Genomic DNA, 26,725 nt, shown 5'->3' with positions numbered 1-26,725 from the left:
TGATGCTGTCCAAGCCAAAGTCCTAACCGCAAAACAAGACTGGAAAATTTTTCATGCAAATCTTCACCAAAAGGAATCAGTCTTGGAGAATCTAAAGATCCGATGAAAGACTCTGAAGTGAGTGCAGAGCCCATGTAGAGCTGGCTGAGTAAACAGAGACTGGTGCAGGAGAGCGACAATCACCTCTATGACCTGCCCACCAAGAGGAGACAACAGCAGAAGCTGCAGTCTGTCCTTGAGGAGATACAGTGCTACGAGCCTCAGCTCCACAGGCTGAAGGAGAAAGCTCGGCAGCTATGGAAGGGACAAGCTGCAAGCAAGAGCCTTGTGCACAGAGTGTCGCAGCTGTCTTCTCAGTATCTAGCGCTAAGCAATGTAACCAAGGAGAAAGTATCGAGGCTGGACAGGATTGTTGCTGAGCACAGCCAGTTCTCCCTGGGCATTAAAGAGCTGCGGGAATGGATGTCAGATACTGCCTCCCCACGTCGGATAAAAGTGTGCTGGATGGCAGAATGCTCAAGTTGGAGGTCTGTTGTCAGTGAGACAGGAAAAAGAAATCCAGATGAAAATGATCATGAGCCGGGGGGAGTATGTTCTGCAGAGTACCTCTCCGGAAGGCAGCCCTGCTGTTCAGCAGCAGCTGCAGGCCATGAAGGACATGTGGGAGTCCCTCTTGTCTGCGGCAATTCGATGTGAAAGTCGGCTGGAAGGTGCACTCTCAAAGTGGACAAGTTATCAAGATGACGCCCGACAGCTCTCCAGCTGGCTGGATGCTGTGGAAGTCAGCCTGACTGAATCAGAAAGACAGCACACAGAGCTGCGGGAGAAAGTAACAGCCCTGGGAAAAGCCAAGCTATTAAATGAGGAAGTGACTGTGCCTACCTACACCGGGGCAAATAGTACCAGTATTTCTGTCCAGCAAGCAGTGAGCATGCCTCTGCCACAGAAATGTTCAACATCCACTTAGTTACGCCTCAGAAATGAGATGTTACAAAAGAAAAGGAATACTTTTCTCCCTGTCCAAGTCTAACTGCTGAAACCACTTACATTAAAAGGCTACACTTCTCATGGTGACACTCTGCACCAGGGTTACATATATTCTATATATTCTCCTATTCAACTTATTTTCAGAATCTTTTTTAATATATGAGGCAGCCAACAAACAAATAAAAAACCAAAGGAAAACAAACAGACAAACCCAGGAACAAGTGTCTTCCTGGTCAAAGGCAAAAATGGGAAAAAGCTGGGTGCCCTGCTTTGAAACGCAAAAGATGTCCTCTGCTTGTCCCAACACTGAGGGCCTAGGGACACCATGAGCCTTGGTACCTTGTTGCTCCTCAATTAAGGTCCCTGAAAAAGTGCTTCTTTTCCCGGGCCCTAGAGGACTTAATCTACGTCACCTGCCACCAATCAGCCTTCTCACAGCAGGGCAGGGCAGGGCAGGCACAAAGGCGCTTCTTCTTGTTATTTGTAAGGCACACTGGATTATACCCGCCCTCCCTGAGGTCAGCAAACAGAAAAGTTTAAAAGAAAAAAGGGAAGAGTAAAGGAGTGTGAGAGAGAAGTCAGTCTGTATCATATCCCAGAATGGGGCCAAGCCATTTCTCCACCTCGACCACTGGCATGTTCTTCCTCAAAGCATAATCCTCAATCTGCAAAAGACAGAAAGAAGCTTCTTGTTAAACCAAAGTGCTAAGATTTTCTGAGTTTCTACAGTTTTTGCCAATAAACATTGAGTATCTGAGTCTCAATAGCCATCTACTGAGCTAAACAGAGACAGACATTTTCTGTCTGCTTGCTTGCCTAGTCTCAAGGCAGAAAACATGTGGCGAATATTGCTGCTTAGAAGCTGGCAGGTTTTGTGTGTGTGTGTGTGTGTGTGTGGGTGGGCGCGCACACACACACACACACACACACACACACACACACGCACGAGGGCCCATGGACTATGGATAGGGAGGATTGAATCATGGGAAGAATCGGGGTAATGGGCTGAAATTAAATTAAAACATAAACTGGGATGAGTTTATTCATGAAATCAAATTAAGACACAAGATGAGATGAACTTACACACACACCATACCATATCACTTTATTTTCATTTAAAATGGCTTACAGGTCTATCTAAAGACAGTTATGTACAGAAGCTGCATACTTACCTGATCTTTGGAAATTTTCCCCACAGCAAAATATTTGGACTTTACATTGGAGAAATATAGACCTGATACTGCTGAAGCAGGTGCCATTGCCAAAGACTCTGTCAACCTGATGCCTGAAGAGAAGAACAGGAAGCCATTAGTGCCTGGACAGGTGGCTAATGGACTCTGACTAAGCAGCAAGTAAACTTATGCCTTCTTACAAATGACATAGTAAGAAGCTCAGATCACAAGATCTAGCAAAGTCTTGCCAGGTGGAAAACCAAATTCAGGACATGCATATTATACCCAGAGGGAGCAAACCTGGAAAAGACTTTCATCCTTTCCCCAGCTACCTGTGATCAGTATTAGAGGCTCTGATTTATCCCTAAGCCTGAGCCTTGTCAGGCAGGACTGCTAACCCTGAAAGTACAGAATCGCCCACAGCACCCCAGACTGTGAAGTCGGTGACTGCAGGAATGAAGAATGAGTCCACAAAAGCACTGAGGAGGAAGTGTCCTCAGGACTGTTCATCTACACCCGTTCATTGTATGGACAAAACCACAGAATCACAAAGGCTGAGTACTTTCTAAAGATCTCCAGCTAGCTCAGGAAATAAGACCCACACCCAGACGCTGTGACTCCCAGAGTGGTTCCTGCAGACCCAGATCCAATGCCACTAACACTTCCTTCCTCTGATATGGATTCAACTTCACCAGCTTGGACAGCTAACTTTGATTAATTCCACTGGGTCTGTGATTCAACCTGGGTCCTCTCAACTACACAAGCTATGCAGTAAGGATGGGACAATACACAGCTTCAAAACAATGATGACTCTACTCTTAACAAGGACAAAGAGGCTATTGTCTCAAGAGAGCACAGGTCAACTTTAAGATTTCAATTCTGAGACTCAACCCACAGAGAACACATCTGAGGGAATGATGACTATAGAGGAGCATGAATTTAGTAACAAGTGCAGGAAGTCGAAAAGGAGTTATGGGAGGCTGGCAGCTTGCCAGTCTAGAGCCCAGGACAAGCCATCAGCAAGCAGTGTAGGCCTATGCAGGCAGAAGACATCACTGACAGGACAGAGGCTATTGTACCAAGAACAGAAAACTAGGACAGAAAAGGCAGGAAGAAAAGAGAACACAGTGAATCCCCAATAAAGGATGGGGCAAGAGTAAATAGTTTAAACTGCTAAGTCTGAAATATTTAAATAAGAATTCAATGTTTTTCTGACAAGAATGCCTTTCTTACTCATCATGGAATATGCATCATCAAAAACAAAGCGCTTCTGTCTTAGGTTGGTAAGGCTCTGTGCAGAATCTTACCTGTCCTTGGCTTGCCAGCCTGTTAATTTGATAACTCTACCTGGGGGTCCATTTTCAGGTTCAAGCCATGTACTTTGGCTGCCAACATGTTGATGTTGTTAAAGACAAGCTTTAACACGATGGACAGGAATAAAAGTATTCCGAGGACAAAAAGGGCTAGCATGATCAAGCTATATATGCCATTCTTGAAGCTTGACCAAAATGGAAATACTGACCTCAGGCCACAGGGAATTATATCAGCAGCATCTGCCACAACAACACTCAGCAGAGCAGCATTCTTGAAATTCATAAGCTCACTATGTAACGTTAAAACATCCAGAGAGTTGTTAGAATTATGCCAAATACCCTGCAAGTGTCTTTAAACTTCTTCCTAATTATAATGACTACCATTGTAAATTTTAGAACTAACTAACATGAATTCAATGGTATTTGGCATGATACTCGAGATGGCTCCTTACCCTTAAATTCTGAACCTTCCAATAATTTGAATAGGATAAAGAGCATCAATCCATTCTTCCAAATGCCTATATAAATCCTCTTGTATATTCAACACATTAGTAACATTTTTTGCTAAATGAACAAAAGTAGCTGTCTTAACTCCTTGGGTCAATGATACTGCAGAAGCAGTGGTGCTAGCAATTAATGTAATTGAAGCTGTTATACCAGCAATAATCAAGCCCACTACCCTCTTGCTTCTGCTTAAAGCCTGACTCATTTCTTCCAGTACTTGCAAGCTAGTTTTGGAATACTAAGTTTCTATGATACTCAGGGCACTAAACAAAAGCTGGCTGATAGACCTCCATAACTGACATGCCGGATTTCAAAACACAACACAATTAGAAGGTGTACAATCAGTGCAACTTACATTAAATACTGTAGAAGAAACAAAGGTATTTTTAACTTGACAGTTAAAAGAGCCTTAACACAAGTGCTAACACCTGTTTGAAATCCAGATCCTGCCCCAACTTTATTTCTTGCTAACATAATATCACAGAGAACTGCAGCTAATTTCTATATATGTCTCTGAAAATGTCCAGAACCAGACTTCCAAATGAAGAAGACTGTTATTTCCAATATTGGATTGGCAGGCTCAGTCTTGTTAATGAAATAAAAAAGAGGGAGAGGCAGAGAGCCTTTGGGGCTGCTTGGCAAGAATCTGACATTAGGCAAGAACAAAGAAGTAATTTCAGGCAGGAATCTAAATATTAGGCTAGAACAAAGAAGTAATTTCAGTCAGGAATCTAAATTTTAGGCTCGAACAGGAAGTAGGCTTCACACATGAAAATGACTTTGGGCTAGGACAGGGAAGTAGGTTCAGATATTTTGGTCATACTGATAAGCCCTTAGAAACAGTGATCACAGGAGTGTTGACGGAATTGGGTTTACTGTCTTGCTTGTTCCTTGACTATTTGCATCTATTGTATTGACAGACCCTCAACCTAGAACTGACCTTAATACATGCATGTAATTAAAATGGTATAAAAACAAAAAGGAGGAGGGGGGATGGGATGGGGGTTCTAGGGAGGGGAAATGGGGAAAGGAGATGCCATCTGAAATTTTAAAAAAAGAATACAATGTTGCAATCTGAAAGTAAAATGCCAGGTCAGATCTACATGAGAAAGAATGGGATGAGAGATGACTTCATTCTAAGGTCTTCCACTTTACAAAAACTTTAACTGCATATGTGTTTGGTAAGTGCATGCTCTCAATGACAAGGACAGGAGCTCACTGTCTCCCACACACCTGTGGCCTGCTCAATGTTGGCCAGTCTCCACATGGTGAGCTTCTCAGTATGGTCAGGCTGGCTGGGGTAACCAGGAGCTGGCCGGATGCCCTCATACCGGAGTTTGCGCAAGTCTGTGACACCCAACTGCTCACTCCCACAGTAAGCCCACAGTTCTCGGCGTACTCTCTCATGGAGCTCCTCTGCAAAGGCCTGTGAACACAGAAGAGAGGTGTACAACCAATAAGAAGAAACCTGTAGCCTCTAGTCCTGCATCACAGTGGCATAGAACTATTTTCAACATCTGGCCATAGTCAGGAAAAACTCTGCACTTTCATTAGGGACTCAGTCTAAGTTCTGAGCTATTGTATTTAGTAATCTGAGAATTCTAGGATTTTTTTTTAAGTCAACAGGACTACTCTTCACCAGAAGTGTACTAAGACCATAGAGCTATATTCTCCATGGCCCACTGAGAAGAAAGGGGACAGGAGCTCCCACAGCCTGGGCTGCCCCACCCCACATGCAGCAAGATAACCCTACAAAAGTTGCTAACATTAGAGAGAAGGACTCTGAAGAAGAAATCTGACTTTAATTCTAAGATTTATCAATAAATGATGTATCACAATAATCAAAGGAACACTAATTCAGAGATAAAGCAACAACCAACTAGTGCAGCAATGAAGGTTTCTCTTTGCTCAAAAGATGACACAGGATTTTAAAATGTAAGTCATGTTAAAGCCAGCAGCATCTGGCTCAAGTAAGAGGCAAACATTCTAATGTTTTTTGACATTGGAGGTTCAACATCTAGACTCTGCCTCAGCACCCCATATCTGCCAATGCCTTACCTCTGCCAGCCTGTCCCCCAGCGCCTTCACCATGATGCTGCTGTAGTCATCGCCATCGTCCTCATAGGCCTTACTCAGTTCTTCAACCCCAAAGCAGGCAACAGCAAAGAGACCCAAGTAGTCAGAAACACCAGAATGCAGAGGAGCAATGAAGTCTGAGAGGCAGTGGTAGGGGTCTGTACTGGAAGAGTCCTTCTCAGCCTTAAAATCCAAGCACCAGAGAGAGAAGCCATTAGCATGGCCATGGCACCAGCATACAGTAAAGAACTATGAATATAAGTCTCAGAACATAGGGATGTGTGCCTGCTTCATTCAGCTCTACCTCAGCACTCAGAACAATGTCTGGTAGGAAGTGAGTATTCGATAAATACTTGCTGAATAAACAAGATGCTATGGTTTGGGTGTGTTCATACACTAAAGTCTAATTATTCAACACAGCCAAGTGGGGCCCAGGGATGTTCAGTGTATGTGGTGGAGCTTTCATGATGTGATTAACATCTTTCTCTCAGGATGAGTCAGCTCTCACTAGACTTCACCTGTCTTTCTTCACTGGTATATGTGCTTCAACCCTGACTCCCCTTCTAACTTTTGCCATGTTACAAAGCAGCACATGATTCTCAGCAGATGTGGCTGCTTGATCTTAGACTTCTTAACATCCAGAACAATGAACCAAAATAAATAGTTTCCACTCTACAACAGAAAACAGACCAAGACATAAATGAAATGAGATTTTTAAAAATACATGACATGATGTAGCATATGTAATCAGGAAACTTGAGCATTTATAAACTGAACAAACACTTCTGAATACCTGCAGGCACTGTTTTCAACTCAGAGCAGGTTTGAAATGAGCCTCATAAGGTATAGCCTTCAGTGTGCATCAACAGATGAAGTCTAACAAACGGCTGTGGTAACGTTTGATCTCTAGTACCACATAAGCCAGGTTCAGTCTTGCAGGCCTGTAATTTCAGCACTCATGAGAATCAAAAATTCAAGGTCCCTTGGTGACACCTCCAGTTTGAGGCCAGTCTGGGACACATGAGAACCTGTCTCAAAACCAAACACACACACACACACACACACACACACACACACACACGAGAATATGTTTGTTTGTTTTTTTTCTGGGCTCTTTCAACAGCACAGTGTCTTATCTTCTACTGTTTTATTCTCAGCTGGTAACTGACCCTTCTCTGCTATGACGCTAACAAATAAGGTCTTATACATATTACAGTCAATTAAAAGTTAATAGCTAATAACTAGTATTTCCTAAATACTTACTTAACATTGTTGTTCTTTATACGGTACTAATTTAGCTCTCAGCAATCTCATGAAAAGTGATCCACAAACTCCATTTCACAGGCAAGAAATCTGAGACATAAAGTTTAACTGATCCCAGAGGCTCAGCCAGTGGTAGGATCCAGGAACTGACACACCAGTGCTCTATCAGTTCCTAGAGACAAATGCTCCCAGATATATACTGCTCTAGACTGGTCAATTGATCATATAGCCCACCCAGAATCTTCTATACCATTTGACAGACATGAGAGCAAATGCAGCCTGACCCTGGGCAGAGGATGAGCAAATGGCCGCAGGTCAGAATATAACTGATAAAAACACACAGAAGTGCCCCAGAGCTCCGGGACAGAGGTGAATGGAGAGTCCATTTTCCAGTGGCACTCTGTTCTGTGATTTAAAAAAATAAAACAAAAAGCAAAAGAGGGACACAAAGCTACTCTGCAGCACAAGACAGGCCACTGGTCCCACTGTGCCTTAGAAGAGATGGCAATCAGAGCTACTCTGAACAAAAGGCTCCCACCCAGAGTAATGAGGTACTCAGCTACAATTTTTCAGTGCCTATCCAGGCAGGCAACATGTGTCCATGGTCCAATTCCCCTATCTAGGGACTAATAAAGGGTGAAGTGAGACCCCACTGTAGCAAATGCCCTTATACAGCATGTCCAGACTTCCCCGACACAACAGGATTTAGTTCACTCTGCAAGTGAAAAGACAGCAGAGGAAAACCAAGGACTGAATGATGAAAGAATGGGCCCAGCGAAGGTTTCTGGCCTTAGCTAGTCAAAGAAAAGCTCCCAGTTCCCTTGCAAGCTCAGAGCGCAGCACTGGAACTGCCTGCTCTATCCTATAGTGTCTGCGCCGGAGCACACAGAGTAAAGCTTTCACTGTTCTCACAGAACTCCTTATGGTATTACGGCCCAAATTTAATAATTCCCTCTGATGTCACTACTAAAACTCTGTCATTATGATAAAAGGCAATATTACCAATTTTAAATTACTAAAAATGTTAGCAAAACTAAAATAAGTAATTTACTGCAAATTATTACATTCTAGCTCCACTTCTTGACTGAGACAATTGTGTCTACAGTAGCTATAGTCCTTGCATTGTGCCTGCATTTTTAAAGGTGAGGCAAAAACAAAAACCAGAAGCTGTGCACTGCAGAGACTGGTTCCAAAGAGAAGTAGTGCCTGTAAGGGTGCTGCCTCTGCATACAAAGCTCACTGGGTAGAGCTCCCTCTGCCCATGTTCTTTCCTCTGTGAAACAGAGACATAAGCTGCCTGACAACAGCACTATGAGACAGTTACACTATGGCTGTCTCCCTCTTTAGTGGACATTTGAGACAGTAAGCCATGTATCAGTCTTTAATAGCATACTCAGATGAAAAGCAATTGTTGGGTAAAGTAACTGCCCCCTAGTTTCAAGAGCTAAGGAGACTAAAAAATTGAGAACATGAGTATCTAACAGCTGGGTTAGCAGTACTATTTATTCTCTGTCTATCTGCAGACACTACAGTGAGCCCCTACACCTATGTTGGTGTCTTCTGTCCATCCTCACAAATGCCTAAGACTCAGGCCTATGGAAGGCTGTTTGGATGGAATGGTACAGAAAAAAGAAAAAAGGCTCCGATTTCTTATTTAATTCGCACTGACACTTAGTGTAGTTTCCAAATGAAAGTCAAAGCAGGGTACTCACTGTCCACACACACTGCATACCTGCTGCCTCAGTCCATAGAAGGTGGCTATGGGCTCAGCGGCCTGGGGCACCACCCCCTCTGCATACAGGTGGATGTCATCCTGGACACTCTGTGCTGGCCAGAATCCAACCACACCCCTGGCCTGGAGTTTCTTTTGATTAATCAGTATGTTCAGCATAATCTGAGCATCATCGTATACCTTTTTGGCTTCTTCGCCTATTAAAAATATATAATAGGAATTCATTTAAAGATACCAATAGTAACCTACAAATAACAATTCTTTTTAAAACATTGCCGCTTCTCCTTCCCCACAAAGACTGTCAAGTTTGCCATGGGCACAGCCTGAAGCAGAGCACAGACTAGATAGTGGGTCCATGAGATGAACCCCTACAGTGTGAGCCTCCTCAAACTCAGTGTGCTTATATTTCCCCACTTAGTAGAATCCAGAAGCTAAATCCATGGCACCTCTCCTCAGAAAGAGGGCAAGAGCTGATGGTCCACATACAAACCCCATTAACTTCCCAGTGATATTTGGGAATGAGACAGAGTGAACAGTCAAGTGTGGCCCAAATCCTCTTACTTAATACTTAATGTTGGTGCTGTACCTGGAAGGTTTCTGCACCTGCAGTGGTAGGCACCCTCCTACCTGGCATCCTACCAGCTCTGGGACACCCTCCTTCATTTCCCATTAGCTCTCAGTGGGCAACACTGTGCTGCCCTACCTGTGTGAAGTGCAGCCCTACAGTCCCTTTACAGCTTGCCCGTGGTGGCCAAAGGACAGTACAGTAAGAAGCCCCTTGCCCAATCCTCTGACTGCCAGTAAGTACTCAGGTCTCAGCATCCAAACATGCCCAGCACCCTCTAGGAGCTGACAAGTGTCTGGTTTCCAGGGCTCTCTCCATCAAATCTCATGGTTCATCAGGGCTCCTCCTCCCATGCTTTTCTGCTCTGACCTCTTCATGCTGTGTGTGATTTCATGACTCTGGGTCTTGGGTGGAGGTTTTCATGACAACTGAGGGTTGAGCAGTTTACTGATTTATTCACTTCTCTACTTTATCACATCAAGTCTCCCTGCTTCCTTGAGTGTTGTGAATACAACGAAAGCTACAATTCCCCCATGAGCGCTCATGTTCAAAGCTTCTCACTTTCCTTCTGTTTGAAATAATTCTTTTTTTCTGGTTCTTATCCCTAGACCCAGCCTTAACAATCCCCATGGAGTCTTCAATAACATTTCCAGTACCACCACCTCCAGGAAGCCCACTCTAATCTCCTGTGAAAATTCTAGTCCTTCTTCTTATATGAGTGGGATCCCAGGCTGAGCCCATAGCAAGAGTCCAGCGTCAGCCCAGCACAAACCTAGTACTGTCAGCAGCTAGTACTGTAGCAAGTCAGGTACTGAATTACAGGATATCGCCCTTTTGTTTGCCTTTCTGCCAAGCAGAGAGCAGTGTGGAACTGATGTCAGTAAGTACATTTATTTAAAGAATATGTTAATGAAAGGGCAAATTTACCTGACATAATAAGGGCAAGCAAACAATGAGATGTTCATGTGAAAGCTGAGTGGGTGAGTAATGTGGAAGCAGCTATATCCTGTACAAACCAAGCACTTAGTCCATCCTCTCAAACCACTCTCAGAGTCACAACACCACATCCTGAATACCAGGCAGGAAGGACTAACCTACTGTTTTGTCATTAAATATCTTGGGAAATCCTCGATTCGGGTACTTGCCCCGGAGCTGCCAGACGTCAAAGAAAGGCTTCCAGTCAATGTAATCCACCAGCTTTTGCAGGTTGTAGTCTTCAAAGACCTGGGTCCCAATAAACGTGGGCCTCACTAGAGGAAAGAAGCACAGCTGTTAAGGGTGCAGCAGCTGGGAGAGCACTCGCTCACCCTGACATACACTGAGGTGTCCTTCCCCGCTCCTCACTCTGCAGCTTACTCCCACACCTGCTTCCCTCCTATATATCCCGTAGGAGTTGTCTTACCAAGAGCAGAACTTTAAGTTACTGTGGAGAAGAAATTTTCCCATGCAGCTGACTGACTGCTGGAAACTTCCCTCAACCCTTCTAGCCCTACCATGTCCAAGAAAAAAGGAAGCCTTGAGTTCATCCTTGACTATAGAGTCAGAGTGTTAAAGTCCACTGCAGAAGGGCTTGTGTAGTACACTACTTACAGAACCAACAGCCTCACCTGCATTCTCTTTCTCTGTCTCCATCTCTCTCTCAAACACACACACACACACACACACACACACACACACACACACACACAGTGTATTATAGGGACATATACTGAAATGAAGTCCCAAACTCCAAACTGTGGCTATTCTGCAGGGAGGGACAGATACAGGACTACCACTATGAATAAATACCTGATTTTTAAAAAAAGGAAGTCATAAGTTATTTCTTAGATTAGGTAACAGAAATAGAGCGATGTTCAGAAATTGTCCTTTACATCCAAGTCTAAAACATAGCATAACATACATGATTCTGGGCCTCTATAGGCAGACTGTGCTCCAGCCATTTCAGGAAGCCAAGGACATAATGCCACATGGATACTGGGCCAGGGGCCAAGGTACCAGTGCTACTGCCAACTCTGAGTGCTCATGTCTCCCTGTGACTAGGCATCTGAGGACTAGCTGTTCCACTGTTAGCAGCTGCTCTGAAGAACACCGGCCTCTCAGGAAACAAGGGGAGAGCGGAGGAGCTCTTAACTGAAATCTCTGCCTTCCTGCACCGCAGTGACTCTTCCCCATCTGTTCTAGCATCTCCCCATGACGCAGGACTGCCCCTTTCTGTAACCACCATCATACAGCTTTGTTTGTTAACAAAGTCTGTATAGTCCTCTTAGGAGAGAAACTAAAGAGAGACCACTGGCATCCCAGACTAAAGAGGCCTCTTGTTAGAGGCAGGCAGTGGCCTGCAGCTGTGGAGCTGTTGAGGGCAGGGCTACTCTTGATTAAGCCTCATGCTCAGAATCCTCGGGTTGCTTCAGGCTCTGTTTCCTAAAGGCGAAAGAGAAAGCTCACTTTTCTTATGGGTTTCACTCCCTACAGCTCCCTGAAGACAACTGGGATATCCTCAAAACATGAGAAGGTTCATATCTTGGGACCCCGTATCCTTCAGGCAGTAGGGTAGATAGAGCCTAGTGATGCATCATTTTGGGGTGAAAAAGGCAACCCAAGGAGCCTCTTCCCCATGCCAGGCATCACAGCCCTCCTCAGGACCACTTCCAGAAAAATACTTTTTGGATCCACAACTTGCCCTGACGCCTCTAAACCAATTTTTAGAGTAAAAGACAAACAGTGAATAAAGAACCACAGCATGGGCTCTGCTGTAGTGATTTCTAGTTCTTCAAAGGTTTTTACATTAGTTTCTAATTTTATCCTTTCAACATTTCCATAAAGTAATCTCCCTTTACACATCAGAGCTTGTCAAATGTAGAAGAGACACTCAAGGTCACACAGTGAATCAGAGCCAGGAGCCAAGTAGGGACAAGCACTCGGGCCTCCAGCTCCGATCTGGCGCTCTTTCCACTAAACCACACTGAACGCAGCAGGAATGAAATTAGAAGTGAGCACACCTACATTTCAACTTCATCCCTCAACTCTGCTGAGCCCGTGTAGAACACAGACGTCATGTGCACTGAAAGCCGATTTCAGACATTACCCTGAAAATACGGATTCTGTAACAGAACCCCTTCCACCCTGTCTTGGTTTTGCATTCGTATCTCATGTCTCTCTGAGCCTGTCAAAACATAGCCTTGTGAACACCTATGTGAGGTAAGAGAAGTAGAAATAAAATGGAAAGAAACCACATAACAGAAATTAAAAGGGAAGCATCCAGAGACAGAACAAGAAAGTGAAAAGGGATCCAGCTTTGCTGCAGAGTTTTTCAGGACATGTAAGTGCAAAGCTATTTTATATTTCAGACATTTCAAGTCAATCTTTTGCCTGCATGCAACTCAGGTCAGTTGAGGAGGTCCACTCAAGCAACACACAGGCAACAGAATATAAACCCAATACTAGAATCCTGACAATCATTCCAGTTTCTTCAGTTAAAATGGTCACAATAACCATGCTTGTTACAGAGTCATCCAAAGGACTCAGTAAGCTATAGTGAATCCATCTCCCAACAGTCTGTGGCACTCAGTAGGTCTTCCTATCTTCTTTCTTTTCCATCAGTAGGGTGGCTCATATTATACACAACAGAATTTCTCGCTGCAGGTTCCTTTGTAGTCAAGTACTGCTGTAACACGTCCTAGACACTGTCAGTTATCACACTTAGCTGTGTCCAGCAGCAGCCACAGACCTGGGTGAGGTTCAGACAGCCAATCAATGTGGAAACCATGTTTTCTAGCTTGACTTAGGGATAAGTATTTTCTCTCCTGTTTAAAAAAAAAATATTTAGTCATAATCTCTTAGCTTTTCTATCTCTGCAATGAAAACATAACCAAGAAAGCTGATAAAGAAGCTTCTGCAAACAAGACAAATAACCAAATGAACAAAACCAAACCTGTTCAAAGAAAAATCCCTATCCTTTCCCATCCACTATGGTTTCACACTGCCATTAGAATAGGAGACAGTAAATAGTGACAGGTGTTTACTAGCTTCACATTGTGGTTCTAAGTCTGACCCTGCAGCCCAGCCCTGACCAGTTCTTTCAGGACACAGTGGTCTTGGAGGTAGCTGCCCCACCATAACTACCCTGAGGACCAGACCAGGGTAAACCCAACGAACTGTCTTCTGTAGGCAAATGAAAGGAGAGTGGGAAGAAGGCATCAGCAGCACTGGGGCTGCTGTTTATTCTCTCATTTACATTCCTAGAGACTCTCCTAATGCTCCACACAAGGAGGTAAGGCAGACCACTGACTTCACGAGGGTAATTACCCAGTTCCTGGAGCCTAGAAAGGACCATTCCTGGTACATTATTCTGAATGGCAGAAAAGTCTGGACCAGTTAGGAGAGGAGAGGTTTGTGAGTGCCTGGTTAATGCTCTATTTTCTTCCATTTTCCCATCAAGAATGAGTCTGAGAGTACCATTTTGGAATGACCTAGCTCATATTTTGGGGATGTCAATAAACTCACGCTTTACTATTTCTCATAGGCCTGGTATCTGGCATAGAGTCGTCTAACACCTACTGAGGACCCAGAATGTTTGGCTCAATACAGAAAAAAAAAAATTCTCAAGTGTTTTGAGACATAGTCTTGGTATGTAGCCCAGGCTGCCTTCAAACTCATGATCCTCTTCCCCTATCTAAGTGCTGGGATTATAAGTAAGTGGTCCATACCATTCATTAGAACAACCAAAAACAAAACAACAACAACAACAAACCCAATCAGGAATTTAGATTCCAAAGAACTCAGATCTGAACTAGGAAATAGACCTCTCTCAAAGGACTTTTCAAAACAGTCAATAAAGTCCATGAAAAACCATGGAGCACTGTGATCTGAAATGAGCAAGACCTGCTTTTATCACTTACTCTGAGAGACTCATAGTGATCCTGTCTAATATCTTCATACTCTTCCAGTATTTCTTCAAAGTAGTCATCTTTCAGATTTTCATCTAACAGCTGAGAACACTGAAATGCAAGATAAAGTTTAACAACCATGAGGCAGCAAAGGAAGATAAATATCACTGAGGTCAGGGAGGAGGGTCAGCAGACAAAGATGCTTGCTTCCAGGCTTGACCTCTCTTTAATCCCTAGGACCCATGGTAGAAGAGAACTAGTTCCTACAAGTTGTCTCTGACCTCCATACACACTGTGACACTGCACTACCACAACCACTCCCATCCCCCCATACCATCCCCCAGAGAAACCTCAGGATACACTCAACTCAGTATAATAGTGACTACTGTACAAACTCCATATAAATATAATATATACTCCATATAATAAATGCACAGATCTGAAATTTTCCGTTTCAGAAGATAGCTTAGAAACTGTGGTCACTGTTATCCAGTCTTCATGATGTTCCTAGAGTCTCCCAAATTACCAGGTCCTTCAGTAGATTTCTTCTCCTTCAAAAATCTCTGTTGTTATTGAAATAACAATATAAAAGCAAATAACAAATGTTATTGCTTTCATTGAAAACTACAAATGTGATTAAGGACAGAAGGGGCTGCTTAGCTCTTTTCTATCTTACACTGAGTTTCTAGGTGACTAACTTGGAAACCGAAGGACCATGTGGTCTCTCAGATGTCTCCCAGCTGTTGTAGCCTATTCAGCAAACACATGAGAATGACAATCAGGATTTACTAGAAGACAAGGGAAAGACACCTGGGCAAGGTTTTTATTAAGTTCATTAAGAAACTACCTATTACTCTGGGTTTTGAATATCTGGTGACTGTTCTGATTTCTGGTTAAGTCAGCTGGCCTTATCAATTTCTTATAACCAAAACAAGGTCATTTTAAAAATCCTACATTCCAGTTAATTCTAGCAGTAGTCAGAGAAATCTTCTGATATTTGTAGATTAAAGGCATCTGTGAACCTGGTCAGATGTCCAAGTGCAAGGCATGTTGGTGCCATCTTTCAGCTGCTGCTCACTTGTCAGCATGCCTGAAAGTGCAAGATGTGCTAGCAGGGCTTACTTCCAGCAGGGCCACTGCAGTGGGACATCAACTTGAGCCTGCTCCTTCTCATTTCTTTAGTAAAACTGGCCAAAACAAAATGGATCTTGGGTGATACCTTGGCTCTTAATGCTTTCCTTGTTCTCTCTTTACAACACATTTAAAATAAAAGGAAGGCTCCCACACTCACCACCACCACACTCTTGGATGCATCTAGGACGTGGATTACAGGCGCACTGTATCGTGGTGCTATTTTAACTGCTGTGTGGGTTCTGAAAATAAGGGTCAAGAAGAAAAGCATATCCATCAGTGCTGACAGTTCCTTGCTCAGACTACTTGTGCTCAGCACCATTAGAGATAATATGTTTCTACAGTATTTTCAAGAGAGATTTCAAGGTACTTACTTACAAGCAACTTCAATTTCCCTTATAAACTAAGAATAACTTTTCTCATCCTGAGATGGGAAAATGGGGTGAAATGGTATGAATTGATAGGCCTAGGTTCCTAGGGAGTCTGACAAAATGAGAAAGGTTTGTTCATAGTTATCTGCCAGGCCTGCTTGAGCAAAGGGAGGAAACAGTCCCTGGCAGTCACACCCTACTGTCATCAAGGTCAAGGTTCTTCCTCCAAATGAGCTGGGACACCAGCCAGCACCCTGGGGAAGCAGGAACCAGGCAGAAGACACAGGACACAGATCTGACTGCTGCCTCCTCTTTGAAAGAGACAGCTATACCACTGGCCTCAACCCTACCTTCTAATTGTAAAAAGAAACCCTAGACCTGAAATTCAACAAAAAAATAAAACAAAGAGGCTAGGGATATAGCTGAGCAGTAAACTCTTGCTACAACGTAGAAAGCCCTAGGTTCAATCAATCCCTAGTATCACAAAAGTGAATCAATTAATTAAAGCACAGAAGTAACACGATATTTCATACTAACATTTGCTTAGCCCTAAGTTTCTACTGCCAAATTTTAGCATATAGATATTTATGTTAAATATATATCTATATCTATATCTATCTATATATATATCAACTTTTAATTTTTAAATATCATATTAAACATGTTAAAACATACGTTCCTGATTGTGAGGTGCTTAGAGCAATAGTGTAAGCTATGTATAGGCAATTTCATTTAAAAAACTATACAAAAGTAAGTCAGAACTGGAAACACACAGAGCCTCCTCCAGTGAAGATGACAAAGATGGATGGCTCACCATGTGTTTCCTGCTGTTTCCTTCTCCCAATCAGGTATTTTCATATTCTTTCCTTCAGTCAAAGTATATTATAATCTTTTACTTCATATCATGGCCTACATATTATAGTATTTACTTCATATCATGGTCTATATATACATATATACATATTTACTTCATATCATGGTCTACAATTATAGTATTTTATGTAAATGATACCTGGCTAGTGCTTTAACAAGTCTGGTGAGGTGGCTCAGCTAGTAAATGTGCTAGTAAACTGTGCAACTTTGACAACCTAAATTTAATCCCTGGAACTTTAAGGCACCTGCTACTAAGCATGGAACATAAAATCAATCCTTTGGACCACAAAGAGAAACCCTTGTTGTTCCCCAAGTTGTCTGACTGTTGAGGCCCGAACTGCCCCACTTTGGGCAGCCAAAATGTTGCAGCCCTCTCCGCTCCACGCTTGGGGGCCAAAACATGTTGAGGGCCACTCTGCTGTCTACACTGCCCACGCTTTGGGGCTAAGTGCTCTGGTCAAGAGAGAGAGCTGGGATGGAGGGGCAAGAGACACGAAGAATGGAGACAAGACAGGGTGTGTGGTCAAGTCTCCTTTACTGTCTCCCATAGACTACTATATTCACCTCCTATTGACTACTATTACAAGGAAATCCTGGGTATTTATAAGCACAAGCAGGAGAACACAGGTGAAGACATTTTACCACGTGCACCATGCAGCTGGGGGCACTAAACAGCAAAACAAGCTATGTGGGATAAACAAGATGTTGGTCAGAGTGTGCTCAGCTGTTGTAGGCTGTTGAAAGACAAGTCTCTATCAGGGTATATGGCTCGAGATGGCTGCTAAGTTGATAGCTGCTTTCTAGCCGCTTTCTGCTACAAGTCGGCTCCCAACATCTGACCTCTACATACATACCACGGCATAGGCACACTCAAGAAAACCAACTCCATAAGGCTGTCCTCTGACTCCCCTCTCTCTCCCTCACCCTACCCCATAATTTTTTTTTTTAAAAGCAAGGAGAAGAAAATAAGATGGAGAAATGAAATCAGAAGTAAGAACAGCACCTAAAATTCTAAGCTTCCCTATGGAAAGCTTATGGTCAGTGTAAACAGGAAGATAAAATGACTTACCTTACTTCTGAGCAATTGATCTCTCTCTCTCTCTCTCTCTTTCTCTCTCTTTCTCCCTCCCTCCCTCCTTCCTCAGAAAATTATCTTTATGGTAGAGCAATGTGACTTTGTTAAATTTTCAAAAAAAAAAAAAAGAAGTAACTGCAGAAGCTCCTTTGTAGTAGTTGGCTATACATTAGTTACATTTAACCACTGACTTTCGGAATATACACCCCTGTGAAGTTCTGCCCATTAACAAGGCCAGATTTCCTTTGTAATACCACATGACCCATACTGCAGATAGAATAACAATTGGTTTTCTCTTCTATAAATATAGGTTTAAAAGGGGACACTCCAAGTATATCTCCACCCATCTCTGACCTTTAACCTTCACTGGATGGTCATACCTTGTACTCAAATGTCTCAGAAGCACAGGTCTGGTTCCCACTACGACTAGAAAAGTCTTATCTCATCACCCTCAGAAATCTGTCTCCTGAAAGAATACAAATCCTGAGCTGTCATCTGGCAAAAGGAAGAATTAGGCCCTGCTGAACCCTCAATTACCTAAAGAGAAGCAACCAGGGTCTCAGGGGAGTTTTATTTTTCTTTTGTTTGGTGGCTCTTATAATAAAAAGGACCTCATAGCAAATATCTGATCTTAATGAAGCAAACTATGATATAAAAATATTTTAATCACGAATCCAAGGTCCCAGGTACAGAACTCCTAATGTAGAGATTTGCTATAGTCCATAGCACAACTTTTTAAAGTCTTTACTTTGACAACAATCCATAGATCTCTTGCCACTTTCCACACTAAGCAAAAGACCAAGTGAATTTCATAAAGCCCAAGTTATTGACCAGGCCTGGTGGTCCAAACCAATCATCCAGCTACTTGGAAGTTGAGACAGAAGACTGCAAATTCAAGGCCAGCCTAGGCTAGAGTGAGTTCAAGACTACGCAATTTGTGAGACCCTGTCTCAAAGTAAAGAAGAAAAGACTTTATGTAAAGAGTGGGCTGGGGACATAGTGAAGCCAGTGAGAGAGGTCTTGCCTAGCAAGCACAAGGCCCTAGTATAGATTCCAGCACGAAAAGAAAACAAACTCTAATCCTCTTTATCAGTGTTCGATCAGATCCTGTAAGAATAATTCTGCCACTATGCTAGTAAGTAAGCTCCTGGTGGGAATGAAACTAACATCAGCAACAATGGCTGAACTGTCAAGTCACTGCAGTATGAAAACTATCAATGGGTAAAAATATAAACATTCTGCTACTTGTGGAAACTCCATTCACACTACAAATAATATGATGGCTAATTCTGTGTGTGAGCTGGGATATACCACACTAGGTGGTTTGATACTGCATGCAGTCCAAATGTTACTCTGAGGGTATTTTTTTAGATGTAATAAACACTTAAATCTGTAGACGCAGTAGATTATCCTCTATAATGTGATTAACCTCAGCAATCAGCTAAAAAACTTGAGAAAAATATTAAGCAGTCTCATTAACTCCTGCCTCTTGTACAAAGAACTTCTGCCTGAAGAGTGTCCTCAGACTTGGGACAGCAACAGCAGCCCTTGCCTGATATTCCAGCCCACAGATTCCAGACCTTCCAGCCCCACAATCACACAAGCCAATTTCTAAAAATAAATCTCTGACTCTCTGAGGAGTTCTAGAATCTTATGACCAAACTGGAATTTCATTTTTACACACACACACACACACACACACACACACACACACACCAAACAAACAAACAAACAAACTTCACACTGTGGGGCCACCCAGTTCAACTGGGACCACCCTGCCAACCATCAGGTATCTGTGATGTAAGAAATGCTACAAAAACCTAGCATCTCTCACCATGACCATGATCCCAGGAAGAGCTTCAATTAAACACTGCCTATGTGAGTCAATGTGAGCACTCTCCTCTTTATGCCTTTTATCCTAAAGTTTTCCCCAAGTCCTCCTTTCAGGAACAACCCCTCCACCTAACTTCTTCATTTTCACTAGTCTAGCTCCAAAGGTTTGAGCATCTTCAATGGAACTTATAATTACTTAGCCAGACTCCTGCTTAGAGTAAGCAGAAGTGCAAGCACCAGCTTTCTGAAAAACAACAAAACAAAAGAACACCACCTTTTGCTATTGAGTCTGAGTTCAGGAGGGTTCAGAGTACACTGTAATTCTTAGGAGCTGCCTGTTAAGATGAGAGGATTAAAGAAAAGACAAGAATGACAGAAGACAGAATCCAAAACAGGGCAAGAGGAAGGAATCACAGAGGAGTTTCCCAGTTTGCAGAAGGCTCCAGAAGCTTTCTGACACTTCCCCAAAGAAAACATGGGAAGTTTGTGCAACAAGGAGACAGTATGCTAAGCAATGAGACAACAACACATTTCACCACTGTCTTAACACACTGCATGTAAGAGAATTTAAAGTGAGCATGAAGCTGTTCGTGCTGACTTACCTTGAAGTGGTTGCTCCTCCTATCAACAATGGAATCTTTATAGCCAACCTCTCCATTTCCTTGGCAACAAAAATCATTTCATCCAAGGATGGAGTGATGAGTCCTGACAAGCCAATTATATCTATTGTCAAAAGAGAAAGAAACATTGGCAAGTGAGAATGAAAAAGAGAAAATGAAGTAAGATGCTTTTTAAAATGTTGTGCTGAAGATCAAAAAATCTACCATGTCAATTTCTAATTCTAGGAATTTACCATTTGCTTTGGTTAGTAAAGTGTAAGGTAAATTTGTAGTAACATTATTTGTAATGCATTTAGGAAGTCACACAATAAAAATCGTCTCTAGTTCATAATTATCTCAGGCTTGACCATAAAAACAACTATACAACTGTTTTCCTCTAAGAGGCCAGCCCACTCTACAACTAGAACTAAGAGGAAGCTCACACACCTCCTTCAAGCCCCAACAGCCTGCACTGGAGCCTGCTCCTCAATGTTCCCTCAGACTCCACAAGGGCCAGGCTTTCCCATTCCCCAGTACAGACTCTCAGAATGATGCTGAATGCTATACCCAGAGGACTGTGGACAGTACCTGCTTTGTGGTCCAGAGCAGCTTGTAGGATCTTATCACAGGGAGTCATGACTCCTAAATCAATAACTCTGAGACAAGAAATGAGATGTGAGAAAATTAACATGAGACAAAGCTGAACCAAACATTTTAATCTCAGCCACCAAATGCTGCTCTCCTATAAACTGAAACCACGTTATCAAAGGTCATCCATAGTAGTTTTTTTTAAGGGAGAATAATATTCTATTGTATAAATACACTACATGCTACAGTTTACATTTGAACTCTCCTTCCAAAGGCCAGTGTTCTGAAAGCTTGTTTTCCAGGATGGCATTTTTATTTACTGTTATATTTACATTTTGAAGCAGGACCCCCCTCTTTTTCACATGAACTATGAGGCTTTTACCTGACATTTCTCATTATGTTGTGGTGTTGCCACAGGACCAAAAACAACAGAGCCAACAAGGGGCTGAAATTTCTAAAATTATAAGCTGCAATAAACCTTTCTTACAGTGATAGAGAGTTGATGGACTCACTGCATTTGTTTCCCTGCATTTGTTCATCTATGGACACCTGGGCGGTTTCCACTATGTTATGATTGCTGAGTGCACTCTAAACCTTCACCTCAATTCTGTGTCACAAGTACGGCTCACAAATATTCCTCCAGACCCATTTTAATGAACAAGGGGACTGGATAAGGCAAGGTCCCTTCACTCAATTAATTGGCAACAGAGTTGAGAAATATATCAGAAACTAACACAAAATCCATTACCATATCTATTCAGGTCAAAAAATGTGTTTGTGGGAGCCAGTAGGAAGGACGAATGGGAAGAATTTCGCCCCTGCACATGCAGAGCAGCTGCTGGGCAGAACTTGTACTTAAGGCAAAGGAAGAAAGAGAAAGTGACTCGGAAACATCATCAAAAGAGCAAAGTTCAAATAGAAAGACAACTCTGAGTGGGCACACAAGAGCAAGCACTGAGACAAAACAGGGAACAGAGTCTAGAAAAATGGTTCAGCAGTTAAAAAGCCCTTGCTACTTTTGGAGAGGAGCATAGTTCAAATCCCAGCACCATAATGTGACTCAAAACCCCTATAACTTCAGCTCCAAGGCGGGAAGCGGCTTGCTTATCATTCTTATTGCATGCCCTCTTATACAAATGGATTTGTATCTTGTTCCCATATTCCTTTTTACAAGAAATCTGTTTTGTTCTTTAATTAACCAACACTATGAAACCCTTGACAAAAAGTGAAACAATTTTAAGTTGACAAAAAGTACACTGGGCTCTGTTAGTATTGACCCTAGCACATAGATGCTAGAAGTGGTGACAGACATCCTCTTGTGTTACTTTTATTCTTTAACATACTGAAGAAAATCTAGAAAACTAAAGATCTTTTGTTTAAGATGACTAAGTATACACTGCTGAATATAAAAGTAGGCAAAAGAGCAAATAGCTTTTAAGAAGCTTCAAAGAAGGTATGCACCTCAAAGCTGATCCTTTACAACACGATATTACGTTTTTGACATTTTTGTTGTGAGCCTAGCTTTTAATGGCTGAAACATCTCTCTAGTCCTGTATATATTATTAAATGTGATTAAAAAATCATCAGAACAATGACAATTATCTTGCTCTCACTATTCTCTTCTGCTTTATCTTATTGTTTTCAGGTACAACTTAGATGCATGAGAAAAATCAAGGTGATAGCTACAGTTAAACAGAAATAGAAAAGAAGGTTGTGGCAAAAGGACAGAGACCACACACTACACAGCAAAGCAGCAGAGGGGCTTCTCCAAACTCAAAGTCAAGGGCCACCATCACACAATGGAACTCACAATTTTCAACTGAGCCCAATTGAAAATTGGCCTGTATTTCTCAGAGATTGTGATTTCACTGACAGAATAGTATCCTGGCAGCTCTCAGACAACACCACTAAAAAAAGTCTTTGTAAACCAGGGCAAGGACTATGAGCTACCCTGATAAAAAGAAGTCGCTGCAGGGGCTAAATGGAAGGGTAAGATTCACTCCAGTCCAACACATTTCACTATGAACCAGAAAAGTTCAAGGAAAACGCAGAGACTGGTTAGGCTGCTACACAAACCCAGACATCAAACAGCAGTGGTCTGGCCTGTAGAGAAGTGGTACAGGTGATGAGCTGGTCATACCCTGTAAACACTGTAAGAGGAACAACACTCAGGGGTTTGTAAGAGTGTTTTGAAACAGGGGTGAGTTGGGGAGATGGTCTTAAGATGATGGCAACTAATTCTATTTTCAAACTTTTAGTTTGCAATTTCAAAATAAATGGGGTCCTTTAAGCACTTTAATGAGCATATATGTCTGAAGCCTAGGAATAGAGATCCACATGAAGACACTGGGTTCTTACCAATGGCAGATCATACAGAGTCAAGACACTGGATAGATGATGTGGTTGGTGGGCCTAACTACTGGGGGATTCCTGTACCTGTAGCACTAATGCTACCAGACAACTCCCTAGAAATGCAGGACTTGAGACCAAACCTTCTCTCCTCCAGATGTAAGTCTCAAGATGTCCAATGAGAAGGGACAGGAAAGGTTAAAAAAGCACCACTCTAAATAGAAGAGAAGCCCAAGGGCCGAGCGTGGAGGGATTCCTGTGTTTGAGGATGCTCAGAAAAGAAAGAACCAAAAGAAGGGTGACAAGTAGTGGTCAGTGAGAGAGAGAGTGGAGACAGTGAGCAAGGGGACTGGGAAGCAACATCAACCTGCAACTTCTTAATCTGCTACCAATATGCCTTGTTGCGAAATGACTGACATATTTATAATTTCCTACACATAGTGAGTTAGGGCCTCAAAAAGGCAGACACTTCCAGTTTTGAGTACCAATCTAGCACCAATGCTGCCCCACAGCATCTTCAGGGGCACACAGATGAATTTTGTGGCATACCGAAGAAACGAAGCTCTGAGTTAGAGTCCTGCATGACAAGTGGTACAGTTGAGGCATTTCCAGTGTGTCATAGAGACCATTAAAACCAAACAACAACTAGAAGCATCTCAGAGGACACTGGAGTTACATTTTGGGGGAAAAAATAGGATTATCAGCTAGATGTAGAGAAAAAAAAAACCAAGGCAGATTCTAAATCATAATGATTCAGGGCCACGACCATCTAAAACTCCTCAAGTTTCCATCCTCCTCCCTCTCCCGCCATTCTCTCTCACTTCTCCTTGTTCCCGCCCACTCACCCTCGTCCTTCACTACCCCTTGCTCACTGTAAGTGTTAAATACCCCTTGTCTCAAGTTCAAGGCCAACCTGGACTACTCAGTAAAACCCTATGTGGAAAAAAGAAAGTGAAGAGGTAGGAAGAAAGTCATGAACGTGTACTCTTGCAATGTTCTTCCTAAAAGTTTAGAACAGAGCTTTAAGAGCCATAAGGCAGCTCCCTGGGGACAGGTACTTGCCACCAAGCCTGACATTCTGAGCTGAATTCCTGGAACTTGAATGTTGGTCATAACCAGCTCCTGAGCAAGTTGTCACCTGACTTCCACAAGCACTTGTGTATGTATACACATATACATATTGTTTTAAAAGTGTAAAAAGAGAGAGAGAGCTTTAGGTATGCACTGTACTTAGGACTCAAATTCAGGAAAACATGTTATAAAGCATGAGCTAGTGACGGTGTCCAGTACTATTTTAAATTACAAAGGATTTAGAAAATAAAGAGGCAAAACTAGTTCTCCTCTTCAGAAGAAATCACAGTGGAAAGTGAAACTGTGCACATACCCAAGATGACCTAAGCCTCCATCAGTGAATAAATAGTAAAGAAATGCAATATTCACATAGAATGAAATACTACTCAGCCATAAAAAAAAAATGAACTCTATCATTTTCGGGAAAATAAATGGAGCTGGTGGTCATTATGTTAAGTAAAACAATCCAGACACAAAAATATGATCTCTCTCAAGTGAAGAAAGGTAGAGTTGACTCTGAAGTATGAGAAAGTTGGAGAGTAAGTAATAGGTGAACAGAGAGAGAAGGGGGAATAAAGAGCTGGATGCAGAAGGAATGAGCTCTCATGCTCCACAGCAGTGCAGTCCTCTATACACAGCCTACTGTGTGTATACACAGCCTACTGTGTGTATACACAGCCTACTGTGTGTATACACAGCCTACTGTGTGTATACACAGCCTACTGTGTGTACTACTCCTCCTCTTAAGTAAGGATACACACAGCGACAAATGCAAGATCAGTTAGTATATATTGTATACATATGTCTTAATGTCATACTGAGCTTTATAAATATGTAACTTAGGAATATATACTCCTTGTTAACTAAAAATAGGAGAAAGAAGTGGAGGCAGGAAAGGGGAAAGGAATGGGGCACAAATGCTGTCACTTCCAGACTGCTGCCCCTGCAATTCACACATCCTACCACTAGATGGAAGCATCCTACCAGTCCAGTACCAAGCTGTGAGTCTTTTCTTCCTCCTCCTCTTCCTCCTCCTGCTCCTCCTCTCCCTCTTCTCCTTCTTCCTCTCCTGCTCTCCTTCCTCCTGAGGTTAAGTACAGCAGTACTCACAGGGCTTATTACTGTTGCTCCCCCCTTTTCTCCTCCACCTCATCCTAAATCTGCGTATTTGAAGTCAGAAGATCCATCCTAAATCTGGGCCATACCTTCTGGTGGCAGCCTACACAAAAGGCATGGAAGAAGGAAGCTTTTGCTCTTTGCTTGCCCAGGCTGGCCTGGAATTCACTATGTTGATCCGCCCACCACTGCATTAAGTGGGATTTAAACCTATGGGGTTAAATACATGCACCATCATATCTAGCTCATTTTTACTTTAATTCTTGAAAGTCCTTTCTTCAAACTATGACAAGTGAAAGGCCTCTATATTCCTCATAACACTATGAGGTACTGGAGAGAAACTAGACTAGCATTAGCTGTCCCTGATGTACAGTATTTTTCTCTGCTGATAGGCAGATTTTCTTATATAACTAGTGTTAAATGGGAAAGATACATACATAACTGTCTTTTCCATAGATGAGAGAGTATATCTAAAATCAACCACCATAAAATCAATTATCTGATCAAAAATACTTCTGAATATTCTAACATTTCTCTATGGAAATTTTGAATATTAACGAGTCAGTACATTTAAAGTTGATGCAGGTCAAAATAATACTGGCAAGTAAGTGACCCCAAAGAAAAGAGGCTGGCATTTCATTTTAATGAATAGTAAGTAGGTGGAGGAAACTGCAGTCCACATTTTCAAGGATTCTTGAAGAGTGCTGTCTTCAAGACAAAGGCTAGAAAGAAAGGTAGAAAGACTGGTCATGGGGAAAGCTGCCCTCCTGACACAACCAGCCTCCTCCTTCCTGAGTGGAATCTAACCAGTGCTCCAGACAGAGACAGGTCAAGTGTTGAGGAGAGAGGCTGGGAAGGCTCACTGCTAGCTGACAGCAGCAAACAGAACACAAAAGCCATAGCACCACCAGGCTCCTCCACCAGAGAAAACACACAGTGGAAAGCAGCCATGACTCCAAAGGACTGCAGACAGGACACTGGGACAGGTCAGGCATTAGTGACTTTCTCATTGAAACATATTGTGAATCAGGGAACATGTAAACTTAATAAAAACCATTAGCCTACCTGAAAATAATTTGTTACAAATATCTATTCATTGTTATCAAAGGGGGGTTTTACCTGCATATATCATTCCAAATACTACTACTTCATCACTGTGGTGGCTAACCTTGGTTGTCAACTTGACTACACTTGGAAGTATCTAAAACCCAAGCAGCTATA

The 26,725-nt window shown here is 42.5% G+C and overlaps 1 protein-coding gene across 2 annotated transcripts in view; it reads right to left on the bottom strand.

The window, feature by feature from the left end:
• Window positions 1–1,128: 1,128 nt before the first annotated feature.
• The window catches only part of Mtr (5-methyltetrahydrofolate-homocysteine methyltransferase), a 77,036-nt gene continuing 51,439 nt past the window's right edge, over window positions 1,129–26,725 (bottom strand). Inside the window, exons 24-34 of one of the 2 annotated variants that reach the window (XM_076939362.1) lie at window positions 20,969–21,036; window positions 20,384–20,504; window positions 15,790–15,871; window positions 14,511–14,609; window positions 13,340–13,415; window positions 10,707–10,862; window positions 9,048–9,244; window positions 6,035–6,235; window positions 5,210–5,402; window positions 2,160–2,272; window positions 1,129–1,652 (exon numbers count right to left, since the gene is read on the bottom strand). In XM_076939362.1, the coding sequence (XP_076795477.1) occupies window positions 1,566–1,652; window positions 2,160–2,272; window positions 5,210–5,402; window positions 6,035–6,235; window positions 9,048–9,244; window positions 10,707–10,862; window positions 13,340–13,415; window positions 14,511–14,609; window positions 15,790–15,871; window positions 20,384–20,504; window positions 20,969–21,036 (1,393 nt within the window). In that variant the 3' untranslated portion in view covers window positions 1,129–1,565. The remainder of the gene's footprint in view (window positions 1,653–2,159; window positions 2,273–5,209; window positions 5,403–6,034; window positions 6,236–9,047; window positions 9,245–10,706; window positions 10,863–13,339; window positions 13,416–14,510; window positions 14,610–15,789; window positions 15,872–20,383; window positions 20,505–20,968; window positions 21,037–26,725) is intronic. The other variant, XM_034510798.2, reaches the window with a different exon arrangement.

This window comes from Arvicanthis niloticus, chromosome 8, assembly GCF_011762505.2.
Source record: "Arvicanthis niloticus isolate mArvNil1 chromosome 8, mArvNil1.pat.X, whole genome shotgun sequence".
NCBI classification, from domain to species: Eukaryota; Metazoa; Chordata; class Mammalia; order Rodentia; family Muridae; genus Arvicanthis; species Arvicanthis niloticus.
This window is presented reverse-complemented; position numbering and strand designations above follow the sequence as displayed.